Raw genomic sequence first — 14,381 nt, 5'->3', positions numbered from 1 at the left:
CCGGCACTTCAATTCGCATGGACTCATGGACTGTTTCGTCCAAATACACCTAGTTCGTTAGCACCGGCACGACCTGTCGCTATCCGAACCTTGGTCGTGCAGGTATATTCTACCTGAGTAGCTTTTGCAGCGCTGTTTTTCTATGGCAGATTGAAGTGGTCTTGGGCAATGTCAACGCTGATTTCAAGCTGGGATTGAAGTTGCCGAGTCCTTTCCGATACCCCGTTGCCATTCGACCCGATTGAAAGATAGCCGCTTGAGGTTCAACGCATTTGGTTCCCCGCATGGGGTTCTTGAGGGTGTTCGTCATGCGAGGAGGAAACGTGGAGATACCGGACTCCGCCTCGGTCAATAGCCGGGGCATGCCATATAGAAGGCTTCAACTGTCGTTGCGGCTGTCCTGAGGCGCTCCTTTCCTGATCTTGACAGTCAGAACGAACAATGGCCACAAAAACCGTCCCAGAGGCATTGACAGCGCCAACACAAGGATTTGAGGGAGCTCCGCCATTCCCAGACGATGTGCCTACAGCGCCTCTTCTCCGACTTTCCCTGGCTAGGTTGATCGACCGCGACCCCGACGAAGTCGACCGCTTCGGTCGAGCCTGTGAGGACCTTGGCTTTTTCTATCTCGACTTGACTGGCCCAGGTGACTCGCTGTTGGCCGATGCAGATCAGTTATTTAGGGTGGGCGCCGAGTTGTTCGATTTACCTCTCAAGGAAAAGAAGAAATATGACTTCATGCACAAGCAGTCATACTTCGGGTACAAAGGCTATGGCGCAAATGTTGTCGACAGGAGCGGCAACCTGGACCGCAACGAGTTTTACAATGTAAGCTTACCGGCAAAATTGTCGTTCGCGGCTGACAGCGTGCAAACAGGTATCGAAGGACGACATCTTTGGAGTATCAGACCCGTGGCCTGCTCCTGTCGTCCTCGACTCCAGGCGGGCGCTGTTGAAATCATTCATTGGCTCCGCCCACGGCATTGTCACTTTGGTGCTCCAGCTGCTCAATGACCGTCTGAACCTGCCACCCAACACACTACAAGACATGCACCGCCTCGAAGGTCAATCTGGCGACCAGGTTCGGTTCATCAAAGCACCACCGCAGCCCTTGGATGATCGAAGAACTTCACTGGGCGAACATAGTGATTTTGGAAGCGTGACTGTCCTCTTCAATCGCCTGGGTGGCTTGCAGGTGCTCCCACCAGGACGTGATGCACAATGGTGCTACGTAAAGCCACTACTCAACCATGCCATCATCAATCTGGGAGACGCCATGGTCAAATTCACTAACGGGCTTTTGAGATCAAACATCCACCGTGTCGTGGCGCCGCCAGGGGAACAAGCAGACCACACACGATACTCTCTTGTCTATTTCAATCGACCAGAAAACGATGTTTTGCTCAAGAGGCTGGATGGAAGTGACAGGATCCCTCCTCTTGAGAAAGACGAGGTGGAAGAGGGTATTAACAGCAAAGATTGGATCATCCGACGCGCCCTGGGCCACCGCATTGCACTTTTCGGCAAGGATGCCTTGAACTATGACAGGATCAGGGGGACGGAGGAACAGAGCCAACGTGCATACCTTTGATATGGTGCATTGTCCACCAAGTCCGAGGATTGATCCATCCAAAACTTCTACGTAGCCGAAGTACCAGTCTTTACGTCGACGAAGAACTGTAGGTATATCAATCAACCTACCTGTATCCTGAAGCACTGTACAGTACATGCGCTTCTTGACTCGCAGCCTGATCCGGTGGCAGTACTAATGGTGAATCGAGAGTCTGTCTGACAGCGGGGTTCCCCATAATTGCTGGAGAAACCGCGGTGACGTTGCGCGGTCAGACGGGCACCGCACCGAATGTGGTTTGGTTCATTTGGCCCACAGTGGACAATTTTCACCGATATTTTCTGCCAGACCCTTTTTACAATTGTCCAGAGTAACACAAGAGACATATTCGCTATTCACCCGTTATTGCTGCCTTGTCTCTTGTTGTCTGTTCATCAATTGTCGCCGTCGACGTCGTTGCCATTTACCTGGAACTCGTCTGTCTATCCTCCGTCTTCATGATCTGTCAAGCCATCTGTCTCTGCGGCCATGCTAGCCCCGCCACATCGTCGGCCTGCTTTGCCGACAACCATCTCAATGCCTTCTCTTCCTCCCAAATCTGTTAGACCTCAACCGATACAACGAAGATCGACCCTGAAGCGATCCCTTGATGAGGCCGGTATCATGGATGCCCCCTCAAGCCCCTCGAAACGATCCAGAGTGACATTTGACTCCGACGTCGAAATTGTCTCGGCTGATGACGACGAAGACCTCGATCCTCTAGTTGTCAAGGAACAGGTGCGCAGAGCTATTGAGCGACATCGCAACAAGGACGACGAAGCGTACGAACGGATCAAGGGTTACTTCACCACGTCACATGAAAAGCCAAATGCTTCATCAACCAAAGCCCTCAGGGTTCATCTGCAAGCGCTTCTGGCGAACGTGACTGCCCTTACCAAAGACTGCAGTGGCTTGGTGAATGCCATCCTCTATAGTGAATGGATTGGAAGAGATGAAGCATATTATGCTCTATTCGTCAGATACCTCAACAATCTGGCCGCGGCACAGCGAGGATATCAGCAGAAAATTATGTCAGTTTTGGTGGATTTACTTGGGCCACAGAAGACCAGACGCATAGCCGGCTCAAAACCGGTCAGACAACGAACGATCCATCGAAGAGCGTTGCAGGCCATCCAACATATCACTGTCAACGTCCCATCATCACCGGCAGCTCTTGCTGATCGAGTCTCATCACGGCTAGAGTTCGATTTTCGGAAGCCGGAGGAGAGAATGACATACATCCGAAACTTCATGGAAATGATCAAATATGTTCCCGAACTCACCTCCGAGATCCTCACCTGTGTTCTGAAGGAGCTTATCAAGCTGGATGTGTCCGTCCAAGTTGACCTGGACGAAGAGGAGGACGATGCCGAGGACGACATCCTGAATCACATGTCATCATCGCAGACATTGGTTCCTTCACAGGACATGCTCAAGGGCAACCTTGAGGAGGAGGATGATGATGATGATGTGAGCACGACCGATGAATCCGACATCGAGGAAGACGAAGATGTCGATCCAGCGACAGCTCGTCGGCAGAAATTGAAGGACGACATTAAACAGGTCGACATGATTATGGACATCTTGTTCCAGTATTATGCCAAACTCACAGCATCGACCCTGCTTCAGGATCGTGATACTGCTGTTGACCAACTCATCAACCAGTTCCACACTCATATCCTACCGACATACCGTGCTCGTCACCCGCAGTTTCTGGTCTTCCACTTTGCCCAGTCAGATCCTATCATCGTCGACCGCTTCGTCACCTCCTGCGTCGCCGTACTTGTCAACAAACGAGCACCTCATCTCCTACGCCACAGTGCCGCAGCTTACTTCTCTGGCTTTGTCGGTCGTGGCGCGCACGTCTCTCCACAGGTCGTCCAGGACTGTCTGAGCATCCTCACTGAGCATTTGGACACTCTGCGCAAGGCGTACGAGCCAGGATGTCGCGGACCAGACCTGAAACGATACGGCGACTTCTACGCCGCGTTCCAGGCCATTCTCTATATCTTCTGCTTCCGGTGGCGGGATATTGCGTCTGCCAGTTCCGACGACGACTCCGAGTTCGACGTCGATGAGGAGGAAGTGGAGACGTATCATTTCTCCGAGTCCTTGCGTGAGGCTCTGCGAGCGGCGATCTATTCACCCCTCAACCCGCTGCGTGTGTGTACACCGGTCATCGTCGAACAGTTCGCAAAACTTACCCACGCGCTCCAGCTCTTCTACGTCTACCCTAAGCTCGAAGAAAACAGACATGTTCGAGTGACAAGCCATTGGCGGGACAACATGTCCGGCTTGGAGATCAGCAACCCGGATCGGGACCTGAGCTGGGTCGGAGACAATGGCATGCTCGAAGGTTATTTCCCGTACGACCCGTACCACCTCCCTATCAGCAAGCATTGGATCGAGGGCGACTATGTTGAATGGAAGGGCATCCCTGGAGACGAAGCGGACGAGACTGATTCCGAAGAAGACACCGGTATGGATTTCGACGACATGGACAGGGCCGAGCACGGGAATGATGCCGAGCTCCTCGGCGACGAATCTGACGACGAATGATTTTTTTTCCCCAGGCCAAATGGTTGGTCTCACTCAGCAACGTGCATAGCCATCGGTGTCGGGATTTGTGCTGTTGTTCATATTCTTGGTGCGTTCAAGCGAGAGCTCGGAGAAAAAGTTTGCATACAAAAAGCGGAGGACATCTAGAATAGAAGAGAAGAAGCTGGGATGATTGCACAGGATAGTGATGGCCTGAATAAGACAAGAGAAAGACAACTATTCTAGCATTGACGCTTACGGAGATAATGAGATTTTATGCCTTTCAATTGAGAGTCATCTATAATGTCAACAGTTATGCAGTCGAGCGTGGCTGTTCGCATCCTTCCCTTTCAGCCTTTCAGCAAGGAACTTGATAGATCCAGAACAGCGACCAGGACTGATCACTGTCCACTGATCACCATCAACTATCCACTATACACTCACGGGGCGGACCTCTGGCAAACATCCAACCTCCGTACAGTATTCGTGTATAGCTAGCCAGGTAGGTAGGTAGATAGGCATCTAGGTATGTAGGTAGGTGTGTAAGATAGCTACTACTGCACCAATCTCACTCCTATGGCAACTCTCTACCGCCTTTAATTCAACCGTCTCTACCACCTCTCTCCGAGCCGCAAATGGAAGGCAAGGCAATGTAATGCAACGCACTTGTCACATCATACCTACAACTTCTTCTCCGCGGCCAGCTGTGCAAATCTCGCCTTGGTCTTCTCCGCCACGCCCCGCTCGTCCCAAATATACGTGACGCTAGGCTGCTTGACGACCTGCGCCGCCCAGGCCTTGAATTTGGGCGCCTGTTCGTCGAGGAGGGCGTCGAGTTTCGGACTGAGGAGGCCGTACTGGGGTTTGAGAAACGCTAGGAGCCGAAGGACGAAAGGACCGGTTTGGACCTAGTTGTTTTGATACTTGTCAGGTTTCGACTGAAGACCATTGTATTGGGCTTGGGTTTGGGTATTGGAATGGGGAGGAATAGTATATCCGATCGACTTAACGACTTAACACCAAGAGAAAGACGGGTATATCTGTCTTTCTCTCTTTGGGTCGACTCACCTCAGCAAGAGTAAAATGCTCATTCCCTCCAAAATAGGGCCCCTTCGTCGTATCCCAAGTGAACAGGGGCTCGACTTCCTTGATGACCGCACGAAGCAGTTCCTCTGCAGAGGCATCTTTCTCGGAATCGGTCTGGGCGCGTACGCCGCCAAAGAGATGTGGTAGGACTTTCGTGATGAACGCGTCGACGAAGAACGCGACGCGGGCCCGGAAAAGGGCGCTAGACACGGAGGTCGTTGGTGGGAGTAGCTGGGCTGGGTGGGCGTCGGCCAGGAATTGAGTGACGACGGCCGACTCGGTGATGATGTGGCCGTCGTAGTTGATGCTAGGGACAAGACCGCGCTGGAATAGAACGAAAAGAGGAAGAGGAACGTTAGTATCATCCTTGGGATAACAATAATGGAGATATCAAAAGATTGCTGGAAGGGCGTGAGGAGTATAACAGAGAGGGAGGCGTATGTTAAGCATGGGTGAGGAGCGGAGTTGTCTTTCGAACTGTGTGTTGTGATATTCATCCGTAGATGCCTATAGAAAAAGGGGACAAAGGGCACTGAGTAGATCAGACAGGGACAGTCTCTCTCAAGGTGGGTATCATGGTCTCATATTCGAAGGCTCCATGAGATATTCTGGGTGTCGGGCGTGAGTGAGAAAGATGCTTGAAGATGACATACCGGATTGATCTTCAAATACCACGCCTCACGAGGCTTGTCCAACGGAATGATCTCCTCCTTGTATGGAAGACCCAGCTCTTTCAGGGCGATGTGGGCTCGGTGTGCCCATGGACATCCGTGGTTCGTGTAGAGGATGATCTCGGGGTTTGAGCCACCACCACCACCATTAGTCGTAGTTCCGTTGGAAGCCATTGTAGGTTAGTTGTTATAGGTGGGATAGTGGTTTCGTGATGAGGTGTTCAAAGATGATGAAGCCGTCTCTCTGAGCGTTGAGGCTGATGGGAGGGATGCTAGTACTTATATCTTGTATTGCGTCGATGTGATGCTAGTGACAATGCCAGAGCCAATGCAGAGCTGGCTCGGAGTTTACCTGAGTAGTAGTAGTAGCGGTGATAACAAGGACTGTAGCATTGATAGGAGGAGGAACAGCAATATACTAGTACTATATCTCTGGGGAATGGACATTGGCTGCTGGCCGGTTGTGCTATATTCTCCAAGTATTGCGATCACGATCACATACTATGAATCGGATTTGTCATCTCACCGGTTGACCATGCGCAATATCGGTCGTTCATTCATCCGAGGGCGGCGGTCGAAGATGGGGTCGGGCAAACATGAGTACACGCGGGGCCGGTGTCTGATCAAGCACTTTCATCCAAGTCCTCCAATGCTGGATTGATGGCCCAGTGATGCAGCGGTCCGTATCAACATGTTGGCTCGACGTGGGGATTTTCGTCCGTCGCTGACATGCGACGAGGCTCTGCACTTCTGTCAAAATGCTCCTCCGTAGTAGTTTTGTTAAGGGTATTACTGCGGAGTATGGCTCCACTGAAGAGAAGTCGCACTATTCCGAAAGAAGCAGGCGGTGAAAACTGTAGAAGGATTTCTTGCGACGGCTCCTGGAAAATAGTTTGGTAGTGAGAGCAATTGTAGACCACTTTGTCTGGTCTTTTCAATACCTGTGCTGGCACCGTTACTTCCTGCTCTAAGAGCCTCGACTCTCCTACTCTTCCATCTGCTGTTCTTGTCCAGTCCGTTCTTGTTGCAGTGCAACACAAGCCGCCAAAATGCGAGCCAAACGCAGTAAAAAGTATCGGAAGATCATGTCGTCTTACCAGATGACCTTCTCCTTCCGCGAACCATACCAGGTCCTCCTCGACTCGCATTTCCTGAAAGCCTGTCATCACTTCCACATGCCACTACAAAAGTACCTGGAAAACACCCTGCACGGAGAATGCAAATTGTTCATGACGAAGTGCACGTTGGCGAAGATCATGGACGACTTTGAGAAGCAGAAGCAAAAGCAGAAGGACAGATCGAAAGAGGAAGAAGGCAAACGACCACGAGGACCTTGGAGACCGGAATTTCTTCCTCCGCCTACAGAAGTGCCCTTGCGGCATTGTAAGCATAAAAACGAAGAGGGTGAAGAGCTGGGAATCGTCAGCGAAGCCCGGTGTCTACTGGACCTGCTGGCAGGCCAGCCGCACGGGAACGAGCAGGCGAAGAACAAGCAACATTACATCCTGGCAACGGCCGAGGCGGATGAACATGAACGAAAAGCCAGGGGATTTCTGGATGTGCGAGAACGCGCTAGACTGATCCCCGGCGTGCCAATCGTTTATGTCAAGCGGAGCGTCATGATCCTTGAAGAATTGAGTGGCGCAAGTGAGAACGTGAGACGGAAAGGCGAAAAAGAGAAACTGGCACATGGACTGCTGGGGGTGGGAGACAGAAAGAGGAAGAGGGGCGATGGAGAGGAAGATAGTGACGACGAGTTGGATCTGGGAGAGCAAGAGGGTGGACCTAAGGTTCGGGGACTGAAGAGGGCTAAAGGCCCCAATCCTCTGAGTGTTAAGAAGAAAAAGGCCAAAGGTCCAACCCAAACAGGTGCAAATGGCACAGGCACGGGTGCCTCAGAGCAAGAATCTCAATCAAAACGGAAGCGGAGGAGGAAACATGGCGCGAACAAGTCGGCCGACGAGACGGGAGGTCCGCCTGAGCAGGGTCACACAGCGTCTGCCACTGATTCGGAAGCAGTGTGACAGACTTGCACTTCTTCGAGTCTTTCAAGTATGCAACTCCGGCGTGAGTTTTGAATTGAGTTAATCATGAACCAAATGATACCCGATACGCAAGGAATTGAGATTCATTTTCATTTCGACAGCCTCCTTTTCTCACATTACACGTTACTTGTTATATCGCTAGAGTTTCCATCCTTCTCGAGTAGCTCGATCAAGCCTTAGCCAGAAACGCTTTTCCGTAGACGAACAGTCCCGTCGCAGCCAATACACTCAGGCCTGCGGGGAGCGGTTTGCCTGTCTTGATTGCACGCGGGATGCTGCTGCCGGCGAGGAGGACCGATGCCAGAAGAGCGAGCTCGACACCGTAGGGCTGATTTTTGGAGATGCGATAGCCTCCGAGGCCATACTATTTGCCCGAGATAGAATGTCAGTTATCGCGCGCATGTCAAGACTTGTGTCGCCTGCGCCATGACGGTATCGATAGTCATGGGACGGGACTTTGGGGGTGATCGCCATTAAACATACCAATAAACCGACTGTCAAGCCTGCTGCGATGCTGGGAACGGACCCCGTTCGTACGTAGCCCGTCACTCCACCAATAGAGGTGAGTGCGGAGAGGATGTATGCTGGTGTTTCGGAGGCCTAGACGACAGTTCTGGTGTTAGCTGCTGAGGGGTGGGATGGGTAGATTGCAGACACACACCATGATGCAAGATGTTTCGCAGAGTAGAGTATTTGGTAGAGAGGATATTAGTTGCTGGTGATCGAAGAAGAGGAGATACTGGGAATGGTGTCAAGTTGTTGTTGGACTGCGCGATGATGCCATTCGAAGACGAAAGACTGCCAATGTGAGACAAGGCTGAACCGCGGAGCTCGGAGTTGTATGTTCCGCTGCCCGACCGCTCAGGCTGCGTCTCGGCTTGGCAACACGTTGCTTCAATCATGAACATGTACTGTTCTCCGCGATTGAATGCCTCTACAAGACCGACGAACTAGAAACCTACACTCACACGATTCGAAAATTGCCTCTGGACTGGATCCTACACCGCGGTGAGCTGCTGCAGAGGTCTTTGTAGGAAATATCAGCATTCCGTCCGGTCCTCGCCATGGCCAGAAAGCCCGCCTCCCATTCCGCGGCCTCGAAGACGAACACTCCCGTGGCCGCGGCCAAACCACCTCCAGCAGCACGAACAGTGTCGGGTGCCATATCAACTCCTCCTGCGGTCGCCGGAAAGCCCATACCCCAAAGCACGCTGTCACCCCGATCGTCGGCGCAGGAAATCATTGTCCATGTCTGGAACAGATACTTGCAAGACACCCCGTCACGAACGATGCTGCTGGATGTCTTCATGTCATTCCTCGTTGCTGTCGGAGCCGTACAGTTTCTGTATTGCGTCGTAGCGGGCAACTATGTATGTGATCACTGTTGCAGTTGGGTGTATTCAACAGAGACTAACATGACCACCAGCCGTTCAACGCTTTCCTATCCGGATTCTCCGCCGCCGTGGGCCAGTTCGTCCTAACAGCGTCCTTGAGAATGCAGACATCAGAGCGACCTCCTTCAGGAGCATCGGCGGCCGCGAAGAAGAGCACCAGCAAGACTGTGGACGGCGTGACCGGCGAGATAGTGGAAGACGGGAAGGTCAGCTCCGAAAGAGCGTTTGCGGACTATGTCTTTGGCAGTCTGATCCTGCATGGTTTCTGCGTCAATTTCATCAACTAGACGAAGTTTCTATGCGGTGCTTGATGCATCCATGGAAGGCGGTGGATCGCTGGATTTCTGGCTCAAGCCAACATGGAGGACGTTTGCGTTACCGTTCATGCTCTGCCTGACACGGGTTAGGCCATTCGCAAGATGTCACTCTTCAAAAGCATATTCGGAACGGAAAGGACACACTACGTTTGCAAATGGGCACGGTCTGCGATACGTCTGCGATACAGCACTGCTGAAAAGTGCTACTTTCAGTTTGCCAACCGGCCCTATTTCACGCAAAGCTTGATTCAGCGATACCCCTGCCTTCTCTTCGATCGTGGAGATCTGCATTTGGCAGGGAGCCATTAGTTGATGCATCTCCAACACAATCACCTTGTGGCACTATATTGTAACATAGACAAAAGCTCAAGACAACTTGGTCATTCTGGACAGCTCCAGCGATGAGGCATTCGGGTCAGAAATCATTTCGTCTGACAGCCGCACTCAGCAGGATTTCCGCCAACGGGGCTGTCAGACAGCCATATTTGGCATCCGCCCCTTTTCTCATGTTTTCCACCTGTTCAATTGTCCTCTATATCGAAGTTTGCGCACAACGGTGGCCATTGCACCAGCAGATGCATGCAAATTTACGATTTCAGCATCTCGCACTGCGGCTCAAAATGACTCAATCCTCCGAAATGGTAGAACAACTTGATAGAGGCAGGGGTATCACATGAAACGCGCATCAGCAGCAACTGTTTCAAGATGCGCCCGGCCACAGATATCAGGGAGTATAGCTACTATGTGGTTCACATTCTGCTGCCTTTTATTCTCCTTTCCATCTCGATTTTGCGCTGAACGCTGCCAAGATGAAGAACAAGCTGATCCTAACGACGGCGCTCTCGATCCTTGTGTCTACTGTTTCCAGTTCATACCCCAAACCAGACCAGCAGCCCCTCGTATCCGGCAATGATCTACTCGACCTGCAATTACCCATGGCAGGTGGTGGTGTCACATCCCAGCCTGATGAAGAGCAGGCACCAGAACTCCATGTCGACTCTTCAGTCGGCGATGCTTCGAAAGCGCCTGAGATTCATTCCAACTTCCCAGGCGGCGAGGCTGAGGAACTTGGTCGATGGTCATATGAACCAGTCTGTACAGACTATTTTGACGTTCTGAAGGGACCACTATGCGTTTTCACAAACTCCAGTTTCAGCAATGGCCGGGGAATATCCATCTTTACCACTCCAACCATTGCCGCTGAGTTCGCTGCTCTCCTGCCGTTCCAGGACCCAACGGCCCTATCTAGTCGAGGAATCAATCCGCCATCCGAGACGGACAGGCCGTGGCAGACCAAATCCATTCCTGGGAAAGGGATAGGCATGCTCGCGAAACACCAGCTGCAACGTGGAGACCTGGTGGCGGCATACACGCCGTATCTGCTTGCACATATGGAGAACCTCCTGTCCACGACGGACAGGGAGAGGTACCTACGCATCGCGATCGAACAGCTCCCCGAGCCGAGCAAGGCCCACTATCTCAGCTTGGCGACCATCTATGGCGATCTCAATGTGGTCATGCAGGACGTGGTGAAAGCGAATGCGTTCGAGATGCAAGTCGGGGGCCAGATGCATTTGGCGGTGTTCCCGGAGTCCTCAAGAATCAATCATGCATGTGCGCCAAAGTAAGTCCGACTTGTTTACATAGGGCCATCGATATTAGACGCGGATGAGACTACATGTCTGCGGACTGCTCTACTGCGAGTTAAGTGAGATATGAGATGAGACACGGAACTAATAGCCATTGCTTTAGTTCACAATACCATCTCGATCCAACTATGCTGACGCACTACGTCTACGCCGCCCGAGCCATTTCGCCCAATGAGGAAATCACCATCGCCTACGCGCCGCCACTGTCTTTGTTTGCTGAGCGGCAGGACTATCTACTCTCCACGTTCCACTTCCAATGCAGCTGCTCGCGATGCCAGCACGGCCTGGCAGGCGACAAGGCTGTCTCTGATATCCTTGCACTTCAGTGGGCTCTGGGCAACTGGGACGTCAATTCAACCGCCAGCGTGAGGAAGGCTGAGATGCTGGTTCGGCTGTACAAGGAGGAAGGCCTGGAGGCGTTCATCGACACCGCTTATGGCCACGCGGCCTTCACTTACAACGCTGTGGGAAGTCCTAGGGGAGCGAAGAAATATGCAAAGCTTGCTGCGGAGGCTGCTGTGCTCAAGTACGGCCATGCGGCACCGGGGCTGGAGACGTGGAACGAGTTGATGCATGACCCGGAGCGGCATTCGAGTTGGAGGCGGAGGAAGGATGGTTGAATTATAGCTATGCAGTAGTCGGGATATTGACACTGTGACTGGACATAAGAAGTGCGCAGCAAAACGGATTTGACTAGACCTGCTCGACTCGTGCTATACGAGCGAACGACAACAGAACACAAGTTTTGGATGACTCGAGAGTAGTTACATCCAGACGCCCGAGATGGACGGTTTGCAAGTATATCTGTCAGCTACCTCCGAGGGAACAGAGACGTTTAACTGTGACGGTCATGTCGAGGGCCATTGCCGTACTACATCGTCCACCACTGCAGGAACCAAGATTGTTCGTTTCAATGCAGTGTGTCCGGTCCTTTTGTCACAGTGACAGTGGTGTGGTTCGCTCATCAGGCTGAGAAAACGGGCCGGAGCGGAGTCGAGAGCGGGCTGATGAGCCATGGTTGATTGGATGGGATTGGATGCATTTGATAGATGAGGAGCTGCGGGCGCACCCTACGCCCGCCTTTGAGCCTAACGAACCCTCCTCACTTTGGATGGCCTGATATATAACTCTGTACACACAGTACAAGCCATGCCAACAGACTAAAGTGTCCGATACTCTGGGATCCTCATCCTCCACCTCCTCCGTCCACGTCCACGTCTCCTCCTCTACGCTCCCTCCCCCAGGCACGGCGCATCTCATTATGAGAGCGCTCTTGTCCCTTCCATGCTCACCCAAGTGGCCCGAGTCTCCAGGCATGCTATAGCAATAGCAAGAGCAGGAGCACCACACCTCGAACCGGCGGAGATCCTCCATCTGTGCGGAGGATGTAGCCGATCCACGAGTGCGCGGGTGCGATCTGTCTCGCTGATCTCTCTCCCACTACGACTACCGCCACGACCTCATCATCACAACCACCACCACGGCCGTCAATCCCACCACCACTGCTGTATCCGTCAAGACAAACGCCCATCCAGCGTCCGGCCATTTTCCATCTCAGCCCGCCTCAACCCTCGCTACCTAATCTCCGAAGGCCGCACGACCAGCCCGCCGGACAAAGAACCAGAAGAACCAGCCTCGCTACGAGCGTCGCCATTCTACCTCGAGACGGGGTATTCGATATTCGCGAAACGACCGTCCCGACCATTCCCCCCGCCGTTCGTGTCCCTCCCGTCCGGCTCCTTTTCCGACCCTCTGACCACGCACAATGTCTCTCGCGGCCGCCGACCCTACGTCAACGGCGAGCCCGTCCGGGGAATCACGAACGGCGACGACGCCATCATCATCGCAGACAAGACCTTCCTAGCTGTCAACGACGGCGTGGGCGCATGGGCACTGAAAGACCGAGGTCACGCCGCTCTATGGTCACGTCTGATCGCGCACTTCTGGGCCCGCGAGGTCATGAAGACTTTTGAGAACGCCGATAGCAAGGGCGAGGACGTCGACCTGGCCGATCTGAACCCAATCCAGAATCTCGAGGTGGCTTATAACGAGACCAAAGCGGCGTTGAAAGGCGGCTTGTTGAAACCACAACAGGACGGAGACCAGCGTGACAATCAAAATCAAACAGCGGACGAGTCAAAGTCTCAAGAGTCTATTTCTGCCCGAACTTCCAAGGAGAAAGAGAAAGAGAAAGAAAAAGAGAAATCCGATGCGAACGATATCCTGGGGACCACCACAGCCTCGTCAGCACTCTTACACTACCGACGTCCTTCCTCTGGCTCTGCCTCTTCCAAATCACCAACACCCGTCATCCTCGCCACAACACTCGGCGACTGCAAAGTCCTCGTGATCCGCCCGTCGTCCAACACCGTACTGTACCACTCGACCGAGCAATGGCACTGGTTCGACTGTCCGCGCCAGCTGGGCACCAACTCGCCCGACACGCCGCTCGGCAACGCCGTGACCGACACGGTCGACATCCAAGTCGGCGACGTCGTGCTAGTCCTCAGCGACGGCGTCACCGACAACCTGTGGGAACACGAGATCTGCCACACCGTCAGCGCCAGCATGCAGAAGTGGCAGGCCGGCGACGACGACGCCAAGGACGGGCCCGTCTACGTCGCCCGCACCTTGATGAATGCTGCACGGGAGATCGCCCAGGATCCCAATGCCGAGTCGCCGTACATGGAGCGCGCGTTTGACGAAGGCATCGCCGCCGAGGGGGGGAAGTTGGATGACATCTCCGTCGTGCTGGGCGTGTGTCGCGCCAGAAACTTGAATCAAGAGATGTGAAAAGCGGGAACAGAGCAGAAAACAAAGGATTCTGTCGATTAAATCAGTCGCCGCAGCGATGAGCCAGTGTATCTCTGGATAAATGAATACGAGGATGGGATGGGGATGGCGGTACTTGAGGTCAATAATGCCCGCCCGCCTTTCTTCCAAAATTCTTGTTTATACAAGCGTGCAATCATGGTTTTTGTTTTTTTCGAAGGGCCCGATGTGATGCATGCCTGCAAGTCCTACATAGTCGGAATCCAGGGGAGTTTTATGAACAAGCAGCAGGCGCAGGAT

The 14,381-nt window shown here is 53.0% G+C and overlaps 8 protein-coding genes across 8 annotated transcripts; 6 read left to right on the top strand and 2 right to left on the bottom strand.

Moving 5' to 3' along the window:
* Positions 1 to 441: 441 nt before the first annotated feature.
* On the top strand, positions 442 to 1,591 carry A1O1_02522 (uncharacterized protein; the record flags this gene model as incomplete). The annotated part of the gene is made up of 2 exons (XM_007723433.1): positions 442 to 828; positions 878 to 1,591. The coding sequence occupies 2 exons, from the start codon at positions 442 to 444 to the stop codon at positions 1,589 to 1,591; spliced, it is 1,101 nt and encodes a 366-aa protein (XP_007721623.1).
* Positions 1,592 to 2,146: 555 nt separating this feature from the next.
* On the top strand, positions 2,147 to 4,168 carry A1O1_02521 (uncharacterized protein; the record flags this gene model as incomplete). Its single annotated transcript, XM_007723432.1, has 1 exon — positions 2,147 to 4,168. One exon carries the CDS (start codon positions 2,147 to 2,149, stop codon positions 4,166 to 4,168), a length of 2,022 nt encoding a protein of 673 aa, XP_007721622.1.
* A 659-nt stretch (positions 4,169 to 4,827) lies between these two features.
* A1O1_02520 (glutathione S-transferase) lies at positions 4,828 to 6,078 on the bottom strand (the record flags this gene model as incomplete). The annotated part of the gene is made up of 3 exons (XM_007723431.1): positions 4,828 to 5,055; positions 5,216 to 5,557; positions 5,887 to 6,078. 3 exons carry the CDS (start codon positions 6,076 to 6,078, stop codon positions 4,828 to 4,830), a joined length of 762 nt encoding a protein of 253 aa, XP_007721621.1.
* An 875-nt stretch (positions 6,079 to 6,953) lies between these two features.
* On the top strand, positions 6,954 to 7,928 carry A1O1_02519 (uncharacterized protein; the record flags this gene model as incomplete). Its single annotated transcript, XM_007723430.1, has 1 exon — positions 6,954 to 7,928. The coding sequence occupies one exon, from the start codon at positions 6,954 to 6,956 to the stop codon at positions 7,926 to 7,928; it is 975 nt and encodes a 324-aa protein (XP_007721620.1).
* A 190-nt stretch (positions 7,929 to 8,118) lies between these two features.
* Positions 8,119 to 8,313, bottom strand: A1O1_02518 (uncharacterized protein; the record flags this gene model as incomplete). The annotated part of the gene is made up of 1 exon (XM_007723429.1): positions 8,119 to 8,313. A coding segment is annotated over one exon (195 nt), but the record flags the coding sequence as incomplete, so codon positions are not given.
* Positions 8,314 to 9,013: 700 nt separating this feature from the next.
* A1O1_02517 (oligosaccharyl transferase complex subunit OST4) lies at positions 9,014 to 9,630 on the top strand (the record flags this gene model as incomplete). The annotated part of the gene is made up of 2 exons (XM_007723428.1): positions 9,014 to 9,319; positions 9,376 to 9,630. The coding sequence occupies 2 exons, from the start codon at positions 9,014 to 9,016 to the stop codon at positions 9,628 to 9,630; spliced, it is 561 nt and encodes a 186-aa protein (XP_007721618.1).
* An 839-nt stretch (positions 9,631 to 10,469) lies between these two features.
* Positions 10,470 to 11,929, top strand: A1O1_02516 (uncharacterized protein; the record flags this gene model as incomplete). The annotated part of the gene is made up of 2 exons (XM_007723427.1): positions 10,470 to 11,284; positions 11,413 to 11,929. 2 exons carry the CDS (start codon positions 10,470 to 10,472, stop codon positions 11,927 to 11,929), a joined length of 1,332 nt encoding a protein of 443 aa, XP_007721617.1.
* A 664-nt stretch (positions 11,930 to 12,593) lies between these two features.
* Positions 12,594 to 14,102, top strand: A1O1_02515 (uncharacterized protein; the record flags this gene model as incomplete). The annotated part of the gene is made up of 1 exon (XM_007723426.1): positions 12,594 to 14,102. One exon carries the CDS (start codon positions 12,594 to 12,596, stop codon positions 14,100 to 14,102), a length of 1,509 nt encoding a protein of 502 aa, XP_007721616.1.
* Between the last annotated feature and the right edge of the window lie 279 nt (positions 14,103 to 14,381).

This window comes from Capronia coronata (assembly GCF_000585585.1).
Source record: "Capronia coronata CBS 617.96 chromosome Unknown acBCG-supercont1.2, whole genome shotgun sequence".
Classification (NCBI taxonomy): Eukaryota; Fungi; Ascomycota; class Eurotiomycetes; order Chaetothyriales; family Herpotrichiellaceae; genus Capronia; species Capronia coronata.
Note: the sequence above shows the minus strand (reverse complement) of the source record. Positions and strands in the feature narration are given on the sequence as shown.